The sequence below is a fragment of the Barbus barbus genome (assembly GCF_936440315.1).
Source record: "Barbus barbus genome assembly, chromosome: 20".
In the NCBI taxonomy this organism is placed as follows: domain Eukaryota; kingdom Metazoa; phylum Chordata; class Actinopteri; order Cypriniformes; family Cyprinidae; genus Barbus; species Barbus barbus.
In genome coordinates this window covers 17696883-17720687 of record NC_136748.1, presented here as the reverse complement: position 1 = coordinate 17720687, position 23805 = coordinate 17696883, and the positions used below count along the sequence as shown (strand labels likewise).

Sequence of the window (23805 nt, the reverse complement as noted above, 5' to 3'; positions counted from 1 at the left end):
AATTTAATTTTAACATATGCATTTTAAATACAAAAAGACCAAAGACATAGATGACATCCTGACCTGCACTCAAAAAAATGTGTCCAATAAAATGCTTTCTAGCATGAGAACATCCCCTCCCCCAAACATCCCCTCACCTACTTCTGGGTAGCAATGGCAAGTAGAAAATCATGGTTCACAGCTGTCATGAACTAAAACTATTAGAGAAATGTCCCGCCACAATTTCCTGATTCAAATGTCAGCATTGGAAAGACAACGGTGCTAATGAAACAATTTAAGCATGGAGTTTTCAAACTGAACACAAATTATTCATTATTTGCATCATTGAATTATTATATTAAAAATTATTAGGCATATTATTTGGACCAGACTCTCTTAATTATAGAACGTAGTAATGCTAGTAAAAGCAGCCCTCAGCAATGCTCTTCAAATAAATCAATGTTGTACAAGCACAGCCAGCTAGCGAGAAACCCAACAGAATATATTTGATGTTGCCTGGGGTTATTAACGCTAGCACTCTTACATATTCAAAATGGATTGACAATGATCATAAGCCATTAGCATCATCAAATGACACTAAAGCTAATTCTGAAAATGCTGTACTGGCCATGGTTAGCACTTATTAAGCTTAAGGAATTGCTTTAATTAAGATAAAGGTACCTTTTAAAGGTAGATGCGCAAATCCGTGTTTGCCATAAACTTTCAACTTTCAAATAACATTCACCCAACAAGCATTTACCCCCAAATATGACCTCATATTATATCAGATCAGAAATAAGATGATAAAACTATAACACACCCAAGTCTCAACCTTCTTATTAAACACAACAAAGAAAAGGATCAGACAGCTGATCCTTGAAAGCAATCACAGTAATGTGGGCCATTACAATGAGCATGTTGTGATTAAGTGTAATTACCAGCAAAGAAAACATTCAGCAGCAAAACCTTATCCTGCTCGAACCTACAGCATAAATACTGCACTGTAAAAAACATAAGACTAAGAGGAGCATGCGAGAGACAAAAGAGACTAAAAAAAAATAGATCTACAATCGCTCATGGAACAAATCTGAACAGAACCACCCTTTATTGTTTCTCAATCTCATATTTCAGCCTAACAACCCTAATCCATTTACGTTAATGCAAAATGTCCTTTCTGTTAACGCAAGCAACAAAATAAAGCGTTTTCAGTCAGATGACTCCGCAAGTTTCTCATTCTTGCAGAGCCACTCGGAGTTCTTGGTTTTATTCGCCATGGTCCATAAGGACAAGGAGCTGCTTAAAAAAAACACACATAATGACAGAGAGATGCGTTACTCATGGCAGCCATGTTCAATGACTCAGCTCTTCACAAAACAACGAATGCTATAGTTCACACAAAATATGATGGCCATAATGACAAAAATTCTTAATAATGGAATTTCCTATGAATTCATGACTTTTAGTGGCAAATTGTGGCTGTGTGTTTAAACTGCATCTGTGTAATTTGACAGAATTGAGATTATAATAAAGTAAATCATTTCAGATGGTGTTTTAGGATTAGTGAGTAAACCATATTGTTTCACATAATAATAAATTTCTCTTCTTCCCGAGTTTCTTTCATGTGGAATCTCCAGACAGGCCAAACCTAATATGCAAACAGTGTATTTTAATGTCAGTCAGGTGAAACTGACATCACCCTTGACTAAATAGAAGAACAGACGTTATGCTGATGTAGTTATTGTACACAGAGAGCCTAAATAAACATTACTACACGCCCACAACTACAAAACCCAACAGAAATAGATTTTTTTTTTTAACAAACACACATGCACTGGGAGACATTTAAAGCTGCTGTGATTAGCCGCTATCCTGCTAACGCTCACTTTGACACTTTAAGCACCTTGCTTAAAACCTTAGAGAGCTTTCTGTCACCTTTACGTTCTCGACACACAAATCCAGTTCTACATCTGTTTTAAAGCATCTGAATTAAAAAAAAAAAAACATTAATATTCAACAAAATTGTGATAGCAATGACCAAAAGACAACAAGATGTACTGTGACTTCCTGCCTGCGTTTCCTTTTGCTTAAATTTTAATGACACTCCAACCATGATGTCACACCAGCAAATGTAGCAAATACTGACAGTAAATTCAAACAAGCTGAATCATCACAGGTTTGTTTCTTTTTTATACGGGAACTCTTTAATGAGTCTAATGGCAGTTAATGTCAACAAGCACTAAGTGAAGGTCTCAGATTAATACACTGTGAATATAATCACAAAAAGGGATCCAGCCTTTAGAAGTTCTTTAGAATGATGTTTGTACATTTAGAGATGTAGTCTTGCTCATTCAGAGAGGGGTGTGCTGCAGATGGACTGCAAAGAGATGCATGTGTTTACACAGCTGAACACAGCAGCACAAAATAAAAAGCCATACACAAACCCACAAATATATACAGTATAAGAGTTAGAAAGACAGAACATGAACACAAGGATAAGCTTACAATCCAGACAACCAAAACAATCAAAATGTCTATGAAAAATATGAATCAGCCTCACAGGAAGGCCACACACTGATTCACAGAGGAGAGCTGATATTGATAAGAGTCTACAATATAACGTTAGCACTGAGTTTCTGGGTGGCAAAACTGCTGTCATAACAGCCACCAAAAATTTGAATGAATTTTCAGGATCATTACTCCAGCTTTCGAGTCACATGATCCTTCAGAAATCATTCTAACCAGCTGATTTGGTTAAAACACTAGGCTAACATCTTACAAAATTCAAAAATCAAAATCAATGTCCATTTTCCAGTAAAATGCTGTGGTCAATTCACTTTCAAAATCGGCTTTTAAAATTATTAACAACAACAAATTTTAGTTTTGATGTTTCATTTTAAATCAAAACTGTACAGAATTTTAATATCGGGCATCTGAGTAACAAGCCATTGCTTGAAAATAATTATCACCTTAGCAGGTTCAAATTTTAATATCTGTGCATCCCATATCAATGATGTAAGTGTACAGTAAATACATGCAGAGCTCAACTAAAGTTACCACCGAAAAGCTGTCTGGTGCTGAGGACAGACATTTAGCTGCCTGGATACTTCACATTATACCACATTACACTCACTGTAATGCAATACGGGAACCTAGCTCGTGGACTAGAGCTCCCTGACAGGTCTCAGGATGATCACCTAACAGCCACTGCTGGTAATAAACACCCCTCAGAGATATTTGATGCTGGAACGGTCACGAGGACAAAGCAGCTATGGGAAGAATTTTATCAGGTTAGTTTGATACAGGCATTCAACTGGTGAACAGACACATGCCTGACAGCTGCTGGAACATTCAACACACATGCAAACCAAAGCAATAAACAAGAGATCCTTGTACCTGTCAAGGACACACACATAGTCTGTCAACATAAGTGCTAAATGAGGAATATTAATTTTTTTGGGGGGGGGGGGGTGTTGACGCTTTGGCTTAACACGGTCTCGTCTGCATCTCTGACAGTTCAAAGCCATTAACATCAGCACTGACTGACAGCTATGCAATCTTCATAAACTGAAATAATGACAAGTGTAGTGGGTGGTGTGTCCCCACCCCGGTGCCAAATGACAAGATGACAGATAAATGTTCTTTACTAACATTATTAGTCTTGATCCAAATGTGCACATTAAGCCATAATCATTGTATTCTTTCAAGTGTCTAAGAATCTGACCTTGTGCTAGCATGCATTGAAATATACAGGTAAAGAATTTTTAATAAAGGCTAAACCTAAGAGGTATGTATTAAGAAGGGTGATGATAGATCTGAATGCATTACTGTGATCTCTGGCTATTTCCAGGGCTGGTTACTAAAAGTCAAGACTATAGCGGAAGTCATTATGTCAGAGATCAAAGTCTTTCTAGACCTCCCCCGCAGTACTTTTTCCCATGATGCCCTGTGTATTTCGTCACATGCACCAGATATACACAGGTGACAGATTCACATGTGCTCGCTGGAACTGATTATGAGCCTTAGCATTCTACTAATGACACGCTTCTAGAAAATGAAAGCAAAATGTACAAGATTGTCTTTGAAGAACTGAAGATGCTGTAAAACCTATGGATCCACCATACATTTTCCCACAAATATAAGATCCAGACAGTTGCATTAAATGCACCATTCAGTTAAGATGAATGCACATGCATTTGTGATGTACGACATAACTCATTGCATTTTTGAATTACGTAAGATGCTCTGAATACACATTTGGTATGGTCCAATGAATATATGTGGAAATCTATTAAGTCAAACTATGCTAAAGGGTGTGTTGAGTAAAGTATGTTATCTTTGTTCTGTCTGCTGCTTGGATGGACACCAGTGGAAAGAGCAGTTGTAGTCTGGGGGGCAAAGGTCATCTCTGTTCTCAAAATAGCAGTCCAGTTCAATATTAGCATGAACAACATCTGAACTGAGCTGAGCGAATGCGGAAAACCATAACAACCTAGATCAGTTTGTCAGTCACATAATTATGGACCATTAAGAGCATATCACATTTATGTACATAAAACAATTTCAATCAGCACATGAATACATAGAAATAAGCATAAAAACTGGCAGATATGACTTTAGATCTTACATTCTGAAATTAAAACATGGAATTTGAACAAATATTTTCAGCAACTTTGTGTGAGAGCTGGGAACCGAGAACTGGTTCTTATTCAGAAACAGGTATATTGCTTGTTGTAGTGTAATGAATTGTACTGATAGTATGGTTTGTATAATAATTTGGGCAATTGCACTTTTGAACCAGCTGTTTTAACAAATCAAAAAGATGATAAATATTAATTCCTGAATTATTCCTGAACAAACACCATAAGCAGAACAAATAAATCCAAGTTCCTTTTAGTGACTTTTTAGTCACAACTGTGAATGAGTCAGAGGAATCACCGACTCACTGAGTGATGAGTGGCATTTTAAATAAATGAATGAACACCACAATTTTTGTTTTGTTTTGTTTGTTTCTTTAATTAATACTTGCATAATATGATCTGATACATTTGGTAACACACTGCTGAGAGCAGTAAGTGCAACACGAACAGCATTTCCCCCCCAAATAGGCTAAGTTAGTTCTTCCACAAAAAACCTAAATGAATCATTAATGGAACCGTTAAAGAATACTTTGACCGAGCTTCGAATCTGAATCAGAATCGATTCACTTAAGCGAATTCCATCCCTAGTAGGTGAACACAAAAATATTAGATTAGCTTTAGATGTGACTCACCTGTTTAATGAAAATCAGCCGCGTTTATCCATGGTGTCGCTGTCGATGTCAAAGCTCAAGAGTTCACGGTCAACTTTAAACTCTTATTTAAAACGGCTTGAGCACTAAACTGACTCATTCTATAAACTACATCATATATTACACACTGAAACAGCTAAATTATTATTCTAGAAAGCAACTATGTTGCTAAAATAATCTAAAGAAATTAGAAAAAGCTTCCCCTTAACTAGCGCGAATTTCCTAGAGCATAGACTAAAAGAGTTTACTAACAACACAAAGACATTAACGCGTTGGTAAACAGAATGAACGCAGGTACTCCTATATTCATATTTTAGGATCAATATCAAGCTTTATAAATATCGTTTGACGAGTTTTAAAGCGCTAAAGCTGCAGTGATGCTGTAGAGAAGTGAGACTCCATCATGATGTTTGCATCCTCTTCATCTGCACTTGCTCTCAGCGATTCACTTGAGCTTCCACATAAACGCCTACGATATCAATGCGCTAAAACAGCTAGTTTGTTTGTTCATAACGCTAAAGCAAGCTGGTGTTACCGCTGCCTTGAGCTGATGGATTGGAAAAGCGTGCGCTCAGCGTTTGGCCCGCGCCTATACGCAACCTCTCAACCCCACCGAGCGCGAGCAGCTACCGTATTCTCAAGTGTGACGTCAGACGTGATTCACAGTGCACGAGCTGCGTGCTGGCTCGGTAGCCGGGAGCGCGCGCGACGATGTTGACATGTGATTATACCGTAGTCACCTTTTCCTGAATATTATAGGCTACACATTCTGCAGCTTATATTTATTATCCGAATTATTTTATCGCGTATTTACAAATACTTACAGATATTTCTACAGATACTTCTTCTATAATTCGTGGAGTAAAATGTTTTTAACATTCAAATAGGGCCTATAGCCCTACCATAATGTAAATTCTGTGTGTATATACACAAATCTAATACATAAATCATAGTAGATAAGCAGATAGTACATAAAATTCCCAAGCCCTGAGACAACATGTTGATAGGTGGATCCCCAGTCCCCTGGGCCCAATACTAAACTATAGAGGGCCAGGGTTTCCCAGCCTGAATCACAGTACTTCAACTCACTCAGAGCAGTGTTATTTTAGCATCACAGAGATATGCTATTACTGTTTTTTTTTTTTTACATTTTAAATGAGTTTTTATTGTATTTCCCATTTTAGAAGTTTTTGTAATTTTTGTCATTTTAATGAGTTTTTTTTAAATATGTCTATATGATTTTATTATTATATATTTCCGTTTTAGTGCAAGTTATACTAAATTTAATGTTGCTTTGGCAAAATACATTTTAATAAGTTTTTCGTAGGCTACTTCGTTATATTTTAGTTAAGTTATTTTATATTTGGTAATGTATGCTGGACTTCTCCAATCATTTTGTCCACATAGACTCCGCCCCTTTATTACAAATGACTGCAAACTCACATTCAGATCTGCCTCCATCCAATCAACAACTGATGGATAGAACCAAGTCCTTAACTCTGATAACCTCGGTTTCACTCAGATGCACATCACTATTTGAAAGAAAAGATCTGTCGGTACTTCTGTTACATCACCTTTTTAATACTTTATACCTTCTGTCTGCTGCTTCAAGTTGTCTGCCATCTTATTTGTGCGTTGCATAGTTGTGGTGTTCGGTGATTTGTGAATGCCACTAAGGATCAGCATGTTTAAGAATTCCATTACTTGTGCATATTGCAACAGTGTACTCTGCTCCCCACTACTACACACAGTTCACTACATGTTTTTCTTCCTCCTTGATAGACTGGGGAAAAACTCCAGCTATTAAAATTTCATCTGCTCAGAAAGCTTAGAGATTTCAACATTTCAAACAGCCTAAGCTTGTGAAAGTGTAAAAGAGAAATGCTGCCAACATTTTTAGCAATAGAAATGATTTTGGCTTCTCCTGCCAAAAATCCCACTGAATGGGTTCACTCATATGCATACAAGGCTATGTGCTGATATATACTGATATAATTTAAAGGGTTAGTTCACCTAAAAATGAAAATTCTGTCATTAATTACTCCCGTGATGTCATTCCAAACCTGTAAGACCTTTGTTCATCTTCGGAACACAAATTAAGATATGTTTGATGAAATGCAAGAGCATTGATGACCCTCCATGGACAACAATGCAACTACCACGTTCAAGGCCCAGAAATGTAGTAATTTTTTAGCTTTAGCAAAATATAATGCCATGAACCATTTCAATATGCGTTCCATTTTATATAGGCTTTATGACATTTCTGGAATTTGCAGTATAAACTGATTTAAAGCATTATTTGCAAAAAATATTACCAGAATATAAATATATTACTAATTTCTCTGAGAAAAAAAACATCCAAAAATTGTTGCTTGAACTGAATTTAGATGAATAATGACACTATTGTCTTCTGTAGAGCTGCTTAACGACTGAAATTTACATTGTTTCAAAATTTGGCAACATCAACACTAGGGGTGTGCTCAAAATATCGATTCTTAGATACATACCGATATAATAAAAAAAGATACAGTATCGATATTCTAGCCCTTAGTATCGATACTCCGCCCAGCCATTAGGGGGCGCAGCGGCGCCCGCGAGTTTCAAAAAACTCATGGAAAATGTTAAAGCAAGATGTAGCATTTAAGTGATTTCATAGTGAAATATGTTATGGCAGTACATGGTGTCACAAAAAAGAATTATAAGAAGATTTAATAAGACGTTAAGAATAATAAGAAGAAGATTGTGTGCTTGTGTGAGCTCAGACTGTAATGTAATGTAATGTTTATGTTTATTTCATTCATGGATATTTTTTTTTCCCACAAAACTTACTTCATCATCCTCATTCATATAATTTATAAAACCATGATGAAAAGGAGGCAGGATGAAGAATATCTTATATTTCCTGCCCCCTCAAAAAAAAAAAAAAAAAAAAACGTACCTTGGAACCTGTACCCTTGGAAAGTTAAATGTTGACTTGTGGTAATTTCCAGATTAATACAATTTGTGTACAATTAATCAGAGCACTTAAAGTTGCAAATATTTAAGCAAAATGCACTTTGTTATAATGCACTTTTGTCTTCAATAAATTGAAGAAAAATGCAGAGTTCTGTTTGTTGAGTAAATGTGTTCAGCATTAACTAATTGGCTCTGGCCCATGTATTTTTATTGAATCGTATCGAATCGTGTCACATTGTATCAAATCGTATCGAGACAGCTCTGTATCGAGGTACGTATCGAATCGTGACCTGTGTATCGAGGTATGTATCGTATCGCCAGGTTCTCCAAGGTATACAGCCCTAATCAACACTGACATAACTAAACTGAATTAACATTGAACTGGCATGCGCTGAATAATGACACTATCATGACAACTGCTTCTGTAGAGTTTTTTTTACAACTGACATTGAAGTTGGTTCATAATTGATGAACCTTGGAACATCAACGCTGTTATTTTCATGTGTATCGCTGTAAAGCTGCTTTAAATCAATCGGAATCTGAAACAATTCATATTGTATAAAGTGCTATATATGTTAATGTGACTCGATTTGACATCTCAATGCTAACACTTTATCCAGTGAACACCAGATGGCGCCGTCAAACAACTGTTTCTAATGCTCGGGCTCTAACGTGTGTGTGTGTGTGTGTTTGCGCGCGCGCGCGTGTGTGTGTGTGTGTGTGCATAATGGGAGTGTTTGTCTCCTGTTTATGCTAAAATTAATAACATATGGACCAACATGTGGAAGATCCCCCACCAATGTGACAAAAACAAAAGCAAAATGATGAATGGCAAATAAACTGTCCTGACAAAGTGATTCATGTTGAGGTCAAAGGGCATAGAGGTCAGATACTAAAGGTTGCAGGGCACCAAAGAGGACATTATTTATGTATTTGCCTGTGACTTCAATCAACAGTCTTTAAAATCGACACATCAGCACCTGCAAAAGCTTTACCCAAAGAAAAACAACATGAACATACAAATGAAGTTTTCTGTCACTCTTAAGTTTGCTTGAGTGTGAAGATTTATGGATTAATATGACATTACATACACAACAGTTTGAAAAAAGTTTTGTTTTGGAATTGCAAAGCATAGTTTTAAACTCCAGCCATCCGGCCCAGTGCCCTCAATTTAATGTCTGTGTGCGTGTGCATGAGAAAGAGAAAAAGATAAACAGAGATTTGAGAGAGCTCTGGTTCTCATTGAGTTTGGCATTACTTTACAGACAAAAAGATTTACAGGCCAAAAAAACAGATGGAAGAATGCAGTACAAAGTAGGAGGAGAGAAAAGAGAGAGAGTTCAGGTTTGCACAGTATCTTTAGATGTTTTTCACAGTCCATGTGTAAGTAGAGGTGAGTGAGTGAGAGAGAGAGAGAGAGAGAGAGTGTGTGTGTGTGTGTGTGTGTGTGTGTGTGTGTGTGCATTCATGCTGTAAATGGACTGCTAATTAAGGACTTCTCAGGTGAAGCCAGAAAAAGCAGGAGAGGAAATAGAGGAGTGGAGTGCCAGGTAAGAAGAGACGGTAGAAATAGATTATCAAATGAAGAGAGAGGATGGGTGAAACAAGACAAACCTGAAGGAGGGGCAGAGGGAAAGGAAAGGTATGTGGCTGCCTGGGAATATGGAGAGAGAAAGAGTAGAAGAAAAAGGCAAAGAGATTAAATAGGCACGGAAAGAGAGATCATAAGAGAGAAGAGAGTCTGGTAAGAATTTCTACACCAATTAAAAGAAATAGCAAAGGAATGAAAGGGTGATTCTGTCAGTACGACTGCTCTGTTAGCGTAACTCTATCTGCTCTGAGCCGTAACATACAGTAATGACTTCCCAGGGATGGGGCCACTCAATTCTGCACACACATACACACACTTCTAAATGAGCACTCCGGGGCTTATACACAATACTGAAACTACTGTGAGTTATTTAAAGAGAAGAGCGATCAGACAGAATCAGCTTTGATCAAGATTTGTGCTTCGAGGACTTTTAGAAGTATGATCTCTAATACTCTCTATTATGATTTTTTATTTTTATTTTTACATCAAGTTGATAGGATAGTGTAGGTCTTTATGTGGATGAAGTTTTTTCTTTATGTCTTGTGTGTGGTGTTCATTATTCCTGTGCTTTCTTGATGAAATGAAGAACGTCTCTTAGGATATCCTCAAGAAGATTCAAATCTTTGGGAGAAAATGATAAAATTTTAAACACAATCCTCATTCCTCCACCCTATACTCATTCTGAAAAGTTTTCCTTTTGAGAAACAAACTTTTTATACATCTGAGTGCATTCTGGGTGAGATTCTGAGTCAGAACTGCTGGATTGAAACTTTAAAAGTCATCTGTTGAACTCATGTTTCAGATCCATAAACATCCTTCCGTGAGAAATGCACCTGCTCTGTTATCTGTTGTTCTTGACATTTAGCCTTCACCTTGGCGTCATCAAGGTAAGTGGTTATAGTTGCTTTGGTGAGTTGCTAATGTGCTGTGATTTTAAATATGAAAAAATAATAAGTTAAGATTAAGAAAAAGCAATTGGCAAATGCTTTTTTGACATGCAATTTAAAAAAATATTTCAATTATAAATAGCCTCTTTAGTAATTTATTATTTTTTTGTTTTATTAAACAGCATTTTATACCATTTTAATTAAATGTGCTAATATGTCTATTTGTCAATGTAGAATATAATTAAATAATTTATTTTATTGTGATGTTTAACTACATTTTAGAACATGGATCTAAAAAGCAGTTGTAAGTCAAATTGAAAAGTGGCTTATTTATTAAAATGTTTATGTCTGAATTTTTAACCCATCAATGAAAAAAAATCCTTCCTTTTTTGGAACAAGCAAAAACGTATTGGAAAAATGTATTTTTCTAAAAAAAAATTAAATATGAAAAACAAGTTTATATGAAGTTTATCATAGAATTATATCAGTACAAAAGAGTTAAAAGAGAGGTAGAGTTTACAAGTGAGTGAAAGCGTGAGTCTAAATCTGTACAAAACTGTAAAATCTTTCACACTTACTGTGCTGTAATGGTTAACAGACTGCTGTAAATGTGCATGCTTCTTCATTCCTCTCTACATGTGGCTCTCCCTCTTTTTAAAGCATATTTCTGCACACATGCTCTCGCAATATGACTCTCATCCATCAACCCCTAAGCATGCTCAGTGTAATTCTCTCATATATTTGAAGATCTCAAAGATCAAGAAAAGGACTTAGGAGAATTGAAAAATAAATTTACTATAAAAAATTGAATTACTATAAAAGCCATGAATCTATCAGACAGCATATAAAAATAAGAGGCTTTTATATATTGATTTGGTTGCCAGGATGAGCCAGACCTGCCTGCCTGTAGATGTTTATTTTCATTACGATTCATTGATCCATTGAGTCCAATTATCAGTAGATTAAGTGGTTCACTGTTCAAATAAATGCCGTTTTCTGAACTTCCTAGTCATTAAAGAATCCTAAAAAAATTGTTAAAACATTAAGCAGTACAACTATTTTAAAATTGATAATAATAATAAAAAAAATGGTTCTGAAGCACCAAATTAGATCGAAACAACAAATTAAGCATCAACATATTAGGAAAAATGGATGCTCACAATTCAGCTTTGCCATTAGAGAAACAGATAAGATATTAAAATATAATAGAAAACAGATCATATAAATGGTAATATTTCCAAACATTACTGTTTTAACAGTTTTGTTTATCAAATACATTCAGCCCAGCATACAACCCTTTTTTTTACCAACCCCAAACTTTTGAACAGCAGTGCATGTCCTTTTTACATACAAGACCAAATCCCATGTGAATGACCTTATTTGTGTATGTAAGGGTGGAAGAGCCCAGCGTAAACAGAGGCAGGCTGAAGAGAAGTTGAGGCCATATTTGGGCAGAGTGGATCCAGGTGAGACAAGTTTTTTAAATAAAACTTTTAAAAATGAAATTTTATGACTGGTTTTGTGCATTATTTATTCATTATAAAAAGTTGCCTCATCTTTTTACTGTTAAACTCATTCTCTTTCTTTCTTTCTTTCTTTCTCCTCTTCAGAATCCCTTTGTCAGTTGTTGAAATGTCACAGTCCTATTGGTTCCTGGTGCCAAGTGGTGAAGGAGGGGGGAGTTCTCACCCCTAAATGTGTGTGTCCAAAGACCTGCCCATGGTAAGACACACACCAACAAATTAATAACAATGTTCCAAGACACCTGAGCTGATTTTATTGCCAAGCTACTTACAGTGAGCCAGCGGTATGAACAGTGCAGCTCAGAACTCAGTGTCATGATTAAAAACCGAATAATGACGTAAGACACTCCTTACGGCTCACAGACTCCTTGGAATCAAACCAGCAACCTAGACATTTAACTACTGGTATATTTGCTCTGTGCACATCGTCTTTAATGCAGATAAAGAACACATGCAGGGGGAAAAAAACAGAAAAGATGTACTTGAGGGCAATATTAACACACTTAAAAAATGCTTATACAGTTTAAAAAATATGACATATTATTAAAAAATCTCAGGCAGACAGTTTTCTGACAATACCTTATGTAGTTAAACAACTATTTAAACAATTAAACAGCTTTAAACTTGATTCAATAAAACAAGCTTAACTTCTTTCTACATCAAGTGGTGATCCAATGCAGTACTTTTCCAATGCAGCAATTTTATTAAAATGTCTATAAATAAATATATTGAAATTCATTAGTACTGTACCTTCAATATTTTAAAATCAACAGTTTTACTTTTCTAAATGTCTGTTTTGACCGTTTCTTGCCAGTTTACTGCTCAAAACACTGTGATGGTTACAAAGTAGGCCTATTTTTATCCTCACTGCAAGTGAGATTAATGCAGTCTGCATTTTCTTATCTATCTTGTGTAATTGTATATTCATGTTTTTTTATGTCGCCCAACCTGTCCATGTTGGCATCTGTCTAATTTGGCAGCTTCTACTTAGTGACAGATGATTTTATGCCAAAACAGTATACAGTTTCATATGACGCACAGCCTGTGATGTCAACAACAAAAGATATGAAAAGCATTTCCTCACTCCTTTTGCAAAATTATACATTTCTGCACAAATATATGGTTTGTTGAATTGTATTATTTGTGTTTAGTATTGTTACCTGCTGTCCTTGACTCTGAACAGATGCAGTCGAGAAGCACTTTGTGTGTGCATGTGTTGTTTTGTACAGGCAGGGGTCACCAGTGTGCAGCGTTATGGGGAAGACGTACAGCAATGAGTGTCTTCTTCACAAGGAGGCCTGCCGCAAAAAACGACGCACTGGCAAGGCTCATAGTGGAGCATGTATTGGTACACACACAGAGACACACAAAAACTTTAAATATCATTACACTAAATGCACATTCAACCACTTTGTCCAGTGATGTTGTCTAAACACACTCTATCACTTGTTGTTTCTCTGTCAGTGAGCAAGGCTGAGTGCTCTGAGGAAGAGTTCGGTCAGTTCCCGTACCGTCTGCTGGACTGGTTCTTGCTCCTCAGCAGAATGGGAGAGAGATACAAACCAGCCGCTCCCTCACAAAGCTGCCTCACACACACACAGCGAACCCAGCTTGCAGAGGTAACACAAAGAAACACACTGAACTCACTCAAATCACTACATATGCCACCCTTAGATTATTCACACTTTGCATGCATTTTTGCTTTTCAAAACACACACTACTCAGATACTTTACAACATATGTTGCTGTTGTGGTGTGTATGCGTGATGCTTTATGTCAAGAGTCAAAATAACTAGTTTCACTTTACTTGGTTCATGTACAACCTGAATTCTGGAAATGTTGGGACGTAAATTTGAATAAAATGAAAACTAAAAGAATTTCAAATCACATGAGCCAATATTTTATTCACAATAGAACACAGATAACAAGTGTTTAAACTGAGAAATTGTACAATTTTACGCACAAAATAAGCTAATTTCAAATTTGATGCTAATTGGGCATGGTGTAGTATCTCCCCAAGAGTCTCTGCCCATCTTTACTTCTTAGAGACTCTGCCTCTCTTAGGACATCCCTTTTATAGCTAATCATGTTACAGACCTGATGTCAATTAACTTAATTAATTGCTAGATGTTCTCCCAGCTGAATCTTTTCAAAATTTCTTGATTTTTCAGCACATTGTTGGCCCCGTGCCAACTTTTTTGAGACCTATAGCAGGCATCAAATTTGAATTAGCTAATTTAGTGGATAAAAGTGTAAAATTTCTCAGTTTAAACATTTGTTATGTTCTCTATGTTCTATTTTGAATAAAATATTGGCACATGTGATTTGAATGTCTTTTGGCTTTAATTTTATTTAAATTTAAAAAACGTCCCAACATTTCCGGAATTTGGGTTGTACATTCACACTAACCGTCCACTTCCAGGCAGGTCTCGAGATTAAATTTCAAGATAGTAAATTACCTTCAGGGCATTTGGATTGAAAAACTCCTGTTAATACACATTATTAATCACCTGCACATTGATTATCTTTAAATTATTAAATGGGAACCCTGATAAAAAATACTTTGTATAGAGTTCTAACTGATGTAGTGGAAAGAAAGGGGCAAATCATGCTAAACTTAATGGCAAATTGGAAACACATAATTTTGAAACCCTTCAGATGGAAAAAAATATATATATTTTCCTCAGTGTTATGATATACAGTGCCCTCCATAAGTATTGGAACAGTAAAGACAAAATTGCTCTGTTGGCTGTGGAGTCAAGACATTTGCAAATATGATTAAAAGATGAATATGAGACAAAACGACAGAATGTCACATTTTATTATTAGCCATTTCAACACGTATGTTTTACCAAATAAAAAGAACAGCACTTTTAGAGTTCATCCCACTCATTGATGTGAGCATAAGTATTGGGACAGTTGAACTTAAGGCAGATATAAAAGATTAAAAGTTATTATTGTTGCAGTTCCCTTGCACACAATCACAGCAGTGAGTCTGTGACCCATAGACATCACCAGACTCTTGGTCTCATCCTTTGAAATACTTTCCCAGCCTTTAATGCAGCCAATTACAATTGTTGCTTGTTTTGGGGAGTTTCTGCCGTTACTCTCCTCTTCAGCTGGTGAAATTCATGTTGAATCAGATTTAAATCTGGAGATTGACTTGGGCAATCTAAGACTGTCCATTTCTTTGCCCTTATAAATTCCTTGACTGAACTGGCAGGGTGTTTTGGGTCATTGTCCTGATGCAATATGAAGCAAACCATTTAAAAAAAATGAAAAACATGCATGGATGAATTGTTCTCAAAAAGATCAATAACATGCATTTAAAAAAATAGATAATGTAAATATCCATTTCATGCCACCTTTAAGCGTTCCCTTAAGACACTACCCTTCTAAAATTCACTCTATGTCAATCAAATGACACAGTTTATAGTGTAAGTGTGCAGTGTATAATAGCCTCATTTGCGACGAACCGGTCAGCTCTATTTTAAGCCTGTAGGCTAAGATGTTATCTTGCTAATCGAATGCTAATTCAATAAAATACGTGTAAAGTACTTCAAAAGACTTTAATTCATTTAAATATTAAATGATAATTAAAAAAATACAATTTCACTTCTAAATATCAGTAATTTTCGATTATTTCTAATCAGAAACCCATAAAAAGTTATCTCAGCCCATAGAAAAGGGGATTGCATTTTCTATTAATTTGTGATAAAAGCATCCTGATCCTTTATTTTTTTTTTGTCTCTCTCCATCTATTTTCTCCCTTTATTTTTCAGAGGAGGTTTGTTCTGCTGGATCGTAACAGGGACGGGAAGTTAAGCAGGAGAGATCTGAGAAAGCTTCACTATAAGCGAATGCCACTGGAGCACTGCGCTCAAAGATTCTTCCAGTAACACACACACAGAAAATGAGACACACACAATCACCTCGCCACTGTGATTTTGTGATGTTTTCTTCTGTCTGACCTTCTTTGTATTTGCATAATATTACCGCAAACCCTCCCCAGCACCCTTCTGATTATAGTACACATGCCTTCAGGATGTCACCCACCCCTCTCTCTCATCCTCTTTCAATCTCTCTTCTCTCGCTCATCCTCTCAATCTCTCACTCTCATTCAAAGCTGTGAATGTTTATTGCCTTCCTACTGTTCTAATGTGAGTGCTGTCCTTTACGGCTGATAGCAGCAGAGAGAGACGTGTATAAATCAAAAACGAGAGACAGAGGCAAAGAGAGTACACTTGTAGATTTCAACAGTATGGTGTTTGTGTGTGTGTGTGTGTGTGTAGGTCATGTGACAAGAACAAGAATAAGAAGGTGACCCTGAGGGAGTGGACATCCTGTTTGGTTGACCGGTCAGAACGCTGGTTTCAGGATTTCATGTGTAAGTCTATATTTATTTCATCTGAATATGAGATTCTTGTGTGTAAGCATGTTCAAACACATACACATTGTGTCCCTTTTTCCTCTCTCTACCGCAGCCGTGAAGATGGGCTCACCAAAGCTGTGTCCTGTCCCAGACAACAACCTTTAAATTTAGACGCTTTATCCATGTGGAGACGTATTTTATACCTTATCATTTACCTAGAAGTTATAATAATTGATACCTGGAGAAAGCTAGCATTTGCATTCTTGTTGGATTAAAAATGAAGTGAAACAGTCATATTGTGAAATATTCTTAGCATTTAAAATAACTATTTTCTATTTCAATATATATTTTAAAGTGTAATTTATTCCTGTGATGGCAAAGCTGAATTTTCAGCAGCCATTTCTACTGTCTTCAGTGTTACATGATCCTTTGGAAATTATTTTAATATACTGATTTACTAGACACGTTTCTTATTATTATCATTATAATAAAAAACTGTTGCTATGCTTAATACTTTGAATATTAAAATAGAAAGTTAGAAAACAGCATATCATTTTTTTGTAACATTATACATGTCTTTACTGTTACTTATGATCAATTTAATACATCCAAAAAGTTAAAATTATTTCTTTTTATATTTAATTTTTCTTTTAATTTTTTTTTTGCAAAATACAGTACATGGCTAATTTTCAATTACTATTTTTTTGTCACACTGCAGCACTTAAAACACAATAACCACTGCCAGAAAAGAGGGGGGATGAAATTACTAAAAGCGTGGGTTTTAATAATTGCTTACCTCTGTTATATTTAAAGTTTAATAAAAACGGGGCATAATAAAAGTCTAAACATTTCTGTTGCTTTTTTATTGCTTTTGTGCATGTGTGTTTGTTGTGCTGCAAACTCAGTGCTGCAATCTAGTCAAAAAACAGCTTTTTAAGGGACAGCGGCATGTATCATGGATCACACAAGCAATTACTGCAGAGAGGGACAGCAAGAGAGAAAGATATTGGGCTATAACCTTAAACAGAGGAATGGAGAGCAGATTAATTGAGGGGTGGTGTTTAATAGGAGAGAGATGGATGGCCCATGAGAGAGATAAAAGACTACGTGAGCAGGGATGAGAGGAATAGATAATATGGCAGAGAGAGATGGGGAAAAGCAAGGACACCGAAAGAGAGAGAGAATCTCGTAATGCACTCACAGAATGGGACGGGGAGGGGGACAAGTTACAGTAAACCATTGCAAATGAAGGAGAGAAAATAGATTGAAGCATGAAAAATGGATCAGAAAGAGAGAGACGGCAGGGGGGGGGGGGATGAGAGGGAGAAAGAGTTTCAGAAGGGTGTGATAAAGGGTGGGAAGAGATTGTTAGATGGAACGAGAAAAAGGAGAGATTAACAAAATGGCATCCCACCACAAAGTAACTCCCTCTTCCAGTACATCATTGATGTCTTCCACTTTTCCAAACACTAAACGCTTCCAATCATGTCTGCCAAGTGTGAAAAATTGATTCTCAACATTTGAAAACAAGTAGATCGAGTTTTCCATGTCTATATGACCCCAGGAAGTGCAGCAGAATAATCAGATCTCATTACATTTGTAGCTTTTAAAGTGGGTTGGCTTTCATGTAGCTGTAGTGCAGTCAAGAATCATCTCATCTGGCAGCATCTTCTCCATTGTTTTGCTTTATGGTGCGGTTTGATATCTGTCATTGTGTTGCGTGATCATTCTGTGTTGTGACATTTTGAGGTTATGTTTTGAGTTTAATGTGTGCTGTGATTTTTATTATGTCTTGTGTTGTTGATACGCAGTGGTTTGGTCCTGTGTTGCTTTAGTAAATGTTTTCACTCAGACTTGACTATCTGTCTTAAAGAATTTGGCAATTCACAGGCACCATTTGCATTTGTGACTCCGAACAGTTGCATAAATAAAGACAGTGTGTAACAGTATATATTTAGGCTAACATATATGTATTTATTTTAATATATACTGTGTTTATTTTAAAATGTATTTTAATAAGCATAGAAACTATGTTAGATGAACAGTATATCAATTAAAGAATGAAAACTGGTGATAATGTGCGACAATTGGTCCATCTAATCTCTTACCTAAATGCATGTGTTATTTATTACCATGAAAAATTATTTTGGCTTGCCTACTCAGTTTGTCAAAAAATTATATTTAATACACTATACTGTTGGTAAGACCCCCCAACACACCATATATATATATATATATATATATATATATATACACACCAACAAAAAAAATAATAATACATATTATTGCATTTATTTAAAAAACATTAATAATGTGAAATACTAGTACAATTTACAATAACCGTTTTCTATTGGAATATATTTTAAAATGTAATGTATTCCTCTGATGGCTAATGGCACCGCTTAGTTTTCAGCAATCATTACTCCAGTCTTCAGTGTCACGTGATCCTTCAGAAATCATTTTAATATGCTGATTTGGTGCTCAATAAACATTTCTTATTATTATCAATGTTGAAAACAGTTTTACTGCTTAATATTTTTGTTGAAATCATTACGAAACTTTCTTTGGTGAACACAAATTTCAAAAGAACAGCATTTATTGAATTTTTTGTAATAACGTGAAATTCTTCATCGTGACATTGATCAGTTCAGTGCATCCTTGCTGAATAAACATATTAATGAATTTAAAAAAAAATCTTACTGACCCCAAACTTTTGAACAGTAGTATAAAAAAATCACAGAAATACACTTTCAATGTCAAAGTCTATGTAACAATCACGTGTTTGCCAGTAGACTTCTATTGTAATTGCATTATTAGTCAAAATGATTGTCTATTCCAATGTCAATAGAGCTTAACTTGTATTTAACCCAGAATAATCATTTAAGGGTGTGCATGTGTTCAGGAATGAGTCCTGCCTGTGCTTAAGAAGATAAGAAGCATGATAATAGATCTATTTTCAGTTACATTTCAAAGCTTGGCAGATCTTTAATGAATGTGTGTGTAAGTCAGAAAGAAAGAGGAGAGAGAGTCTTTTTATTGGGAAAAATTAAATGAAATGAGGTCTAGTGGGGAGACATGACCCCTGGGGTCAAATCAGGCCCCCCTCAGCTCTCTCGAGACCCTCCCCCTCAATCAGCTATAACTGTTTCAGGAGACACACACACGCACACACACACTATCTCATTAAGAGATCTATTGTCATATGCTCTGCTTCAGACTGTGTGACAGCACACACACACACACACACACACACACACACACGTACGTTTCAAGCTTACACCCCATCTCTGGTCACATCTCTAGTGTCTCTCTGAGGCCACACAGACAGCTATCCTGCTTTTGTAATGGACACAGATGCAGAAATAACAGATCCATATGGAACTGTTGTATGGATGAGATCATATACATGTGTCATGCGCTAAACTCCCATTGGACGAGAGATCATAGTGACTCCATGACCTGCTGCAGCCATGACATCATGTACTGGGAGGTCAGGCTGAACTCTGGGTGAAAGTGACGTGTTGATTGGTTATGAAGACAATGCACATGACAGCTGAAGATTTATGAGTAAACTGTTTCTCTTGATCACTGACATTTTTGATTTTCCTCTCTTCTGATTTTTCAATTCAATTTTAATGCGCTTTATTGGTATAACAAAAACTTTACTTTTTTTGCCAAAAAGAATTTGAAATAAAAATGTAAAAAAATATGTAGTAATATAATGTAAATATTTAGAATACTAAAAATAGAATATATATATATATATATATATATATTTTTTTTTTTAAGTTGAAATTAGCACATTTTTAAAATGGGAATAAAATTTAAAAAATAATTATTTAATTAGTTTATTTATTTTTTGCAATTTCAATTTTAAAGTGCTTTATTGGTATGACAAAAACTGTGATTTAGTCAACTAAAGTTATTTAGCCAACTGAAGATGAAAAAAAATAACACCAAATGTGCAAAAATAGTGATATCATACTATTTCCATATACAAATACTCTCTCCCACTCTCCTCTCTCTTTTGGGTCCCTGGAGAGAATCCAGTTTTATATGGGCAGATGGGCAACTGTTTGTCATCTGCTGTTAAAATTCGGATCACTATCAACAGACCATGATCACATCTCTCCTTTCTCTCTCTCTCTCTCTCTCTCTCTCTCTCTCTGTCAGTGTTGTGTTATGCAGGAGTTTGCCCTGAGCTACAGAGGTCTTCTCGTCATAACCACCGAACTGGAACGATATTGCATTTAGTATGCTTACAATCTTCATAGGACTAATGGGCTGCATTTGTGAGAAACCTTTAACCAGCCATAAATAATTGATAAAACCTGAAAATTCAATTATTTTAATTAAAGATATGTTGTAGGAGTGTGTGTGTATGCATGCTGTACAGAGACAGAAGCATTCAGCAAATATGGCGAATGAATTATTAAGAAGAACACAAGAGAACAGAAAAAAACCTAACCGGTGAAAGAGAATGAGAGAGCGAGTACGAGAGAACACCAGTCAGAAACACAGAAGAAGAGAAGCTGATGGTGTATGTGTGCATTCATGTAAATGTCTGTCATTTTTAGTATTTCTGGCAAAATCCAAAAGGTTAATCAGTTATAAATCAAAACTTCAAAATCCTAGCAGTATCAGAGAGAGCCAGACTTCAGGCAGTTCAAAGGGATTTTGAAGTGGGCCAGACCCATTTAAAGCACTCACCCGGCTCTCCAGGGGGGAAAGGAGTGTGGGGCCCACCTCCAAACACCCAAAGATTCAGCACTGGCCCGATTAAAGCATCATACTTTATATATAGCATATCTTGATAGCATCACACGCATGCAAAGGCTGTCGTTGCCTTCTATAAAAACTGAGCTTTTTCATATTCCCATGATTCTCAAAAGCATAAGTTGTCATAGTTACATTTCTAAATTGAAAGTACAACAAATATATTTTGTTGGGTTCTCATTTGCTCCAATAGCAAAAGAAAATATAGCAGTGTCAACAAGTTTATACAATAATTTACATTACTTTTTTACTCTTTTTTAACAACTGTACAAATGCATCCCAGACAATCCCAGAATTTATTTCATGAAGTTCTGAATTTTTTTTTTTTTTTTTTTAAATGGCAGATGAGTCAAAATGTTGAATATGATGTTATATTTAATTTAGGCATTTGTAGATCATTAAAAAATGTAAAATTTGCTGAAAATGTACTTACCCTCAGGCCTCACCCACCTAAGAGCTTCACTGGAACAGATTTGAAGAAATTTTGCATTACATCACGGTCTTATCAATGGATCCTCTGCAGTGAATGGATGCAAACAGCTGATATAAACATCATAAAAATCCACAAGCAATCCACACGATAAATTAATGCCTTGTTAAGTGAAAGTTGCATGAATCCATCAAGATGTTTTTAAATTCAAACAGTTGCTCCCAGCTAAAATATGAACTACACACTGTATTACACTTTATAGGCAGCTGTGTGTGTAGGCCGACAGAAGACAGCAAGGCAGCTCACTTGCTTATTCCCCTTTTCTCACATTTGCCTACTGAAAAGAGTCATTTTGTCTAACTGATGGTTAGAAAGAAGACATCACTGAACTAAGGCCAAAAGCTTCACTTTACGCATCTCACCACTAATAGGCATTATAACCCACGTTCTGGAGTTAGAGCAAAAACTTTCTGAGGCCGAGAGCAAACAAAATATAATGATCAAGGACAATATGAAATATAATCTGAAGCGTTTGTCGGATGAATTTCCTCTTTCCACAATGGATTTAGCAGGACCGTGACCATCAAGAACATTCTAGATTCATTAGGACTCTGATTGTCAGTCATATCAGGTTCCTCTCGTCACCGCTGAGCTGCTGTCCTGACCTGAACCAAAGCCACCGATGGCGGCCTGCCACAGAAAATCACTTCTTACTGGCCGGACATATCTATTGGTCAAGGAAATCAAGTCTTGGATGAGCTCTGGTTTTACTTGTGAGCGACGCAGCTCCTTGCTGGAACTGGGGTCACAAACATTCATACACACACACGCACACAATGACCAGATGGGTGGAGCGTTCTCATTACCTCAATAGCATGGCTGAAGCACCCATAGAATACATTCAAAAAGGCCCAGGAGACATGCTTAACACACACAATGCAAATAGCTCTTTTCATTCTGCTGTGGAGGATGGACAGAATGTGAGGGAGGGGTGGAAGATGGAGAGATTGCATTGTGTGGAGGAGAGAGGCACAGTGTTGAGTTCGGGAAAAACACTTACAATTACATGTACATATTCAATCTCTCTGAGAAGAGCACTTGACCTTTAGAACAATACATACACAAACGCACACACACCCACGCTTCAGGTGTGTGCTGTGGAGCGACTTTTTGTTCAGCGCTCATGTATTTATGATAAATATAGGCCGATATCTATATCTATGTCTGTGCCCATATGTAATGTAATACATATTGCCCTATATAAACAGTGATATGCCATATATGTTACCAAAGTGATATATAATTTTCACCTGTGTACATTCTATTGGTATATGAAGATATAAGTTGACTGTAATTTTATACATAATTTGTAATAATTTTAATGCATGTCTATTTTTTATATTTACTTATATAATATCAACATATATTGACAGATTTTATAATGGATATATACATGTAAAAATGTATTACATATACATACATATTACATTTTGTATGGGCTATATATATATTTTTTTTATATTAATTTGTTCCAATTTCTAGCAGGTTTCATATATTTTTATTTCATATGACAATATGTTTCCTATATGGAAATGTAATATATTTACATATATTAGATTTGCATATAGGTGAAACGGCTAATAAGAGGACTTTTTTTGTACACCCAGTTCCCATTATTGTCAATGATTGTTACCATAAATGAAATACAGTTGTTTTTTATTTTTATTTTTTTAAGAATGTAATTTATTCAGACATGTCTTTAATGTGTATGTGATTGTGTTTTACTAAAGCCTGCTAATTGTCCCTTGGATTAATAAAGTTGATTTTTATTGACAATTTAAAATTTAAACTATGATTTAACCATTTGTTGTTGTTTTTTTGTTTGTTTGTTTTTAATATTAAAGAGATTTTTCTGCATTCTGGTAATGACAATTTTGGGACAAATTAAAATAACAAGAAATCTAAAAGAATATAAATTATTTTACTGTTTGTAATGAAGATGTTT

General features: G+C 35.7%; 2 protein-coding genes across 3 annotated transcripts in view; one reads left to right on the top strand and one right to left on the bottom strand.

Annotated features, from left to right (window-relative positions):
* LOC306886369 (serine-rich coiled-coil domain-containing protein 2-like) overlaps positions 1 to 5906 on the bottom strand; it is a 55499-nt gene extending 49593 nt beyond the window's left edge. The window contains exon 1 of the mRNA XM_079443404.1: positions 5249 to 5906. The gene's annotated coding sequence lies outside the window, so the exon portion shown is untranslated. The remainder of the gene's footprint in view (positions 1 to 5248) is intronic.
* Positions 5907 to 9610: 3704 nt separating this feature from the next.
* LOC306886614 (SPARC-like protein 1) lies at positions 9611 to 17444 on the top strand. 2 transcript variants are annotated; one of them, XM_079443876.1, is made up of 9 exons: positions 9611 to 9771; positions 10615 to 10699; positions 12093 to 12165; positions 12310 to 12421; positions 13452 to 13570; positions 13687 to 13841; positions 16005 to 16117; positions 16515 to 16609; positions 16707 to 17444. In XM_079443876.1, the coding sequence occupies exons 2-9, from the start codon at positions 10640 to 10642 to the stop codon at positions 16757 to 16759; spliced, it is 780 nt and encodes a 259-aa protein (XP_079300002.1). In that variant the 5' UTR covers positions 9611 to 9771; positions 10615 to 10639; the 3' UTR covers positions 16760 to 17444. The 2 variants fall into 2 exon arrangements, with proteins under 2 accessions (XP_079300002.1, XP_079300001.1); XM_079443875.1 differs by lacking the exon at positions 9611 to 9771 and adding an exon at positions 9849 to 9965.
* The last annotated feature ends 6361 nt before the right edge of the window (positions 17445 to 23805 follow it).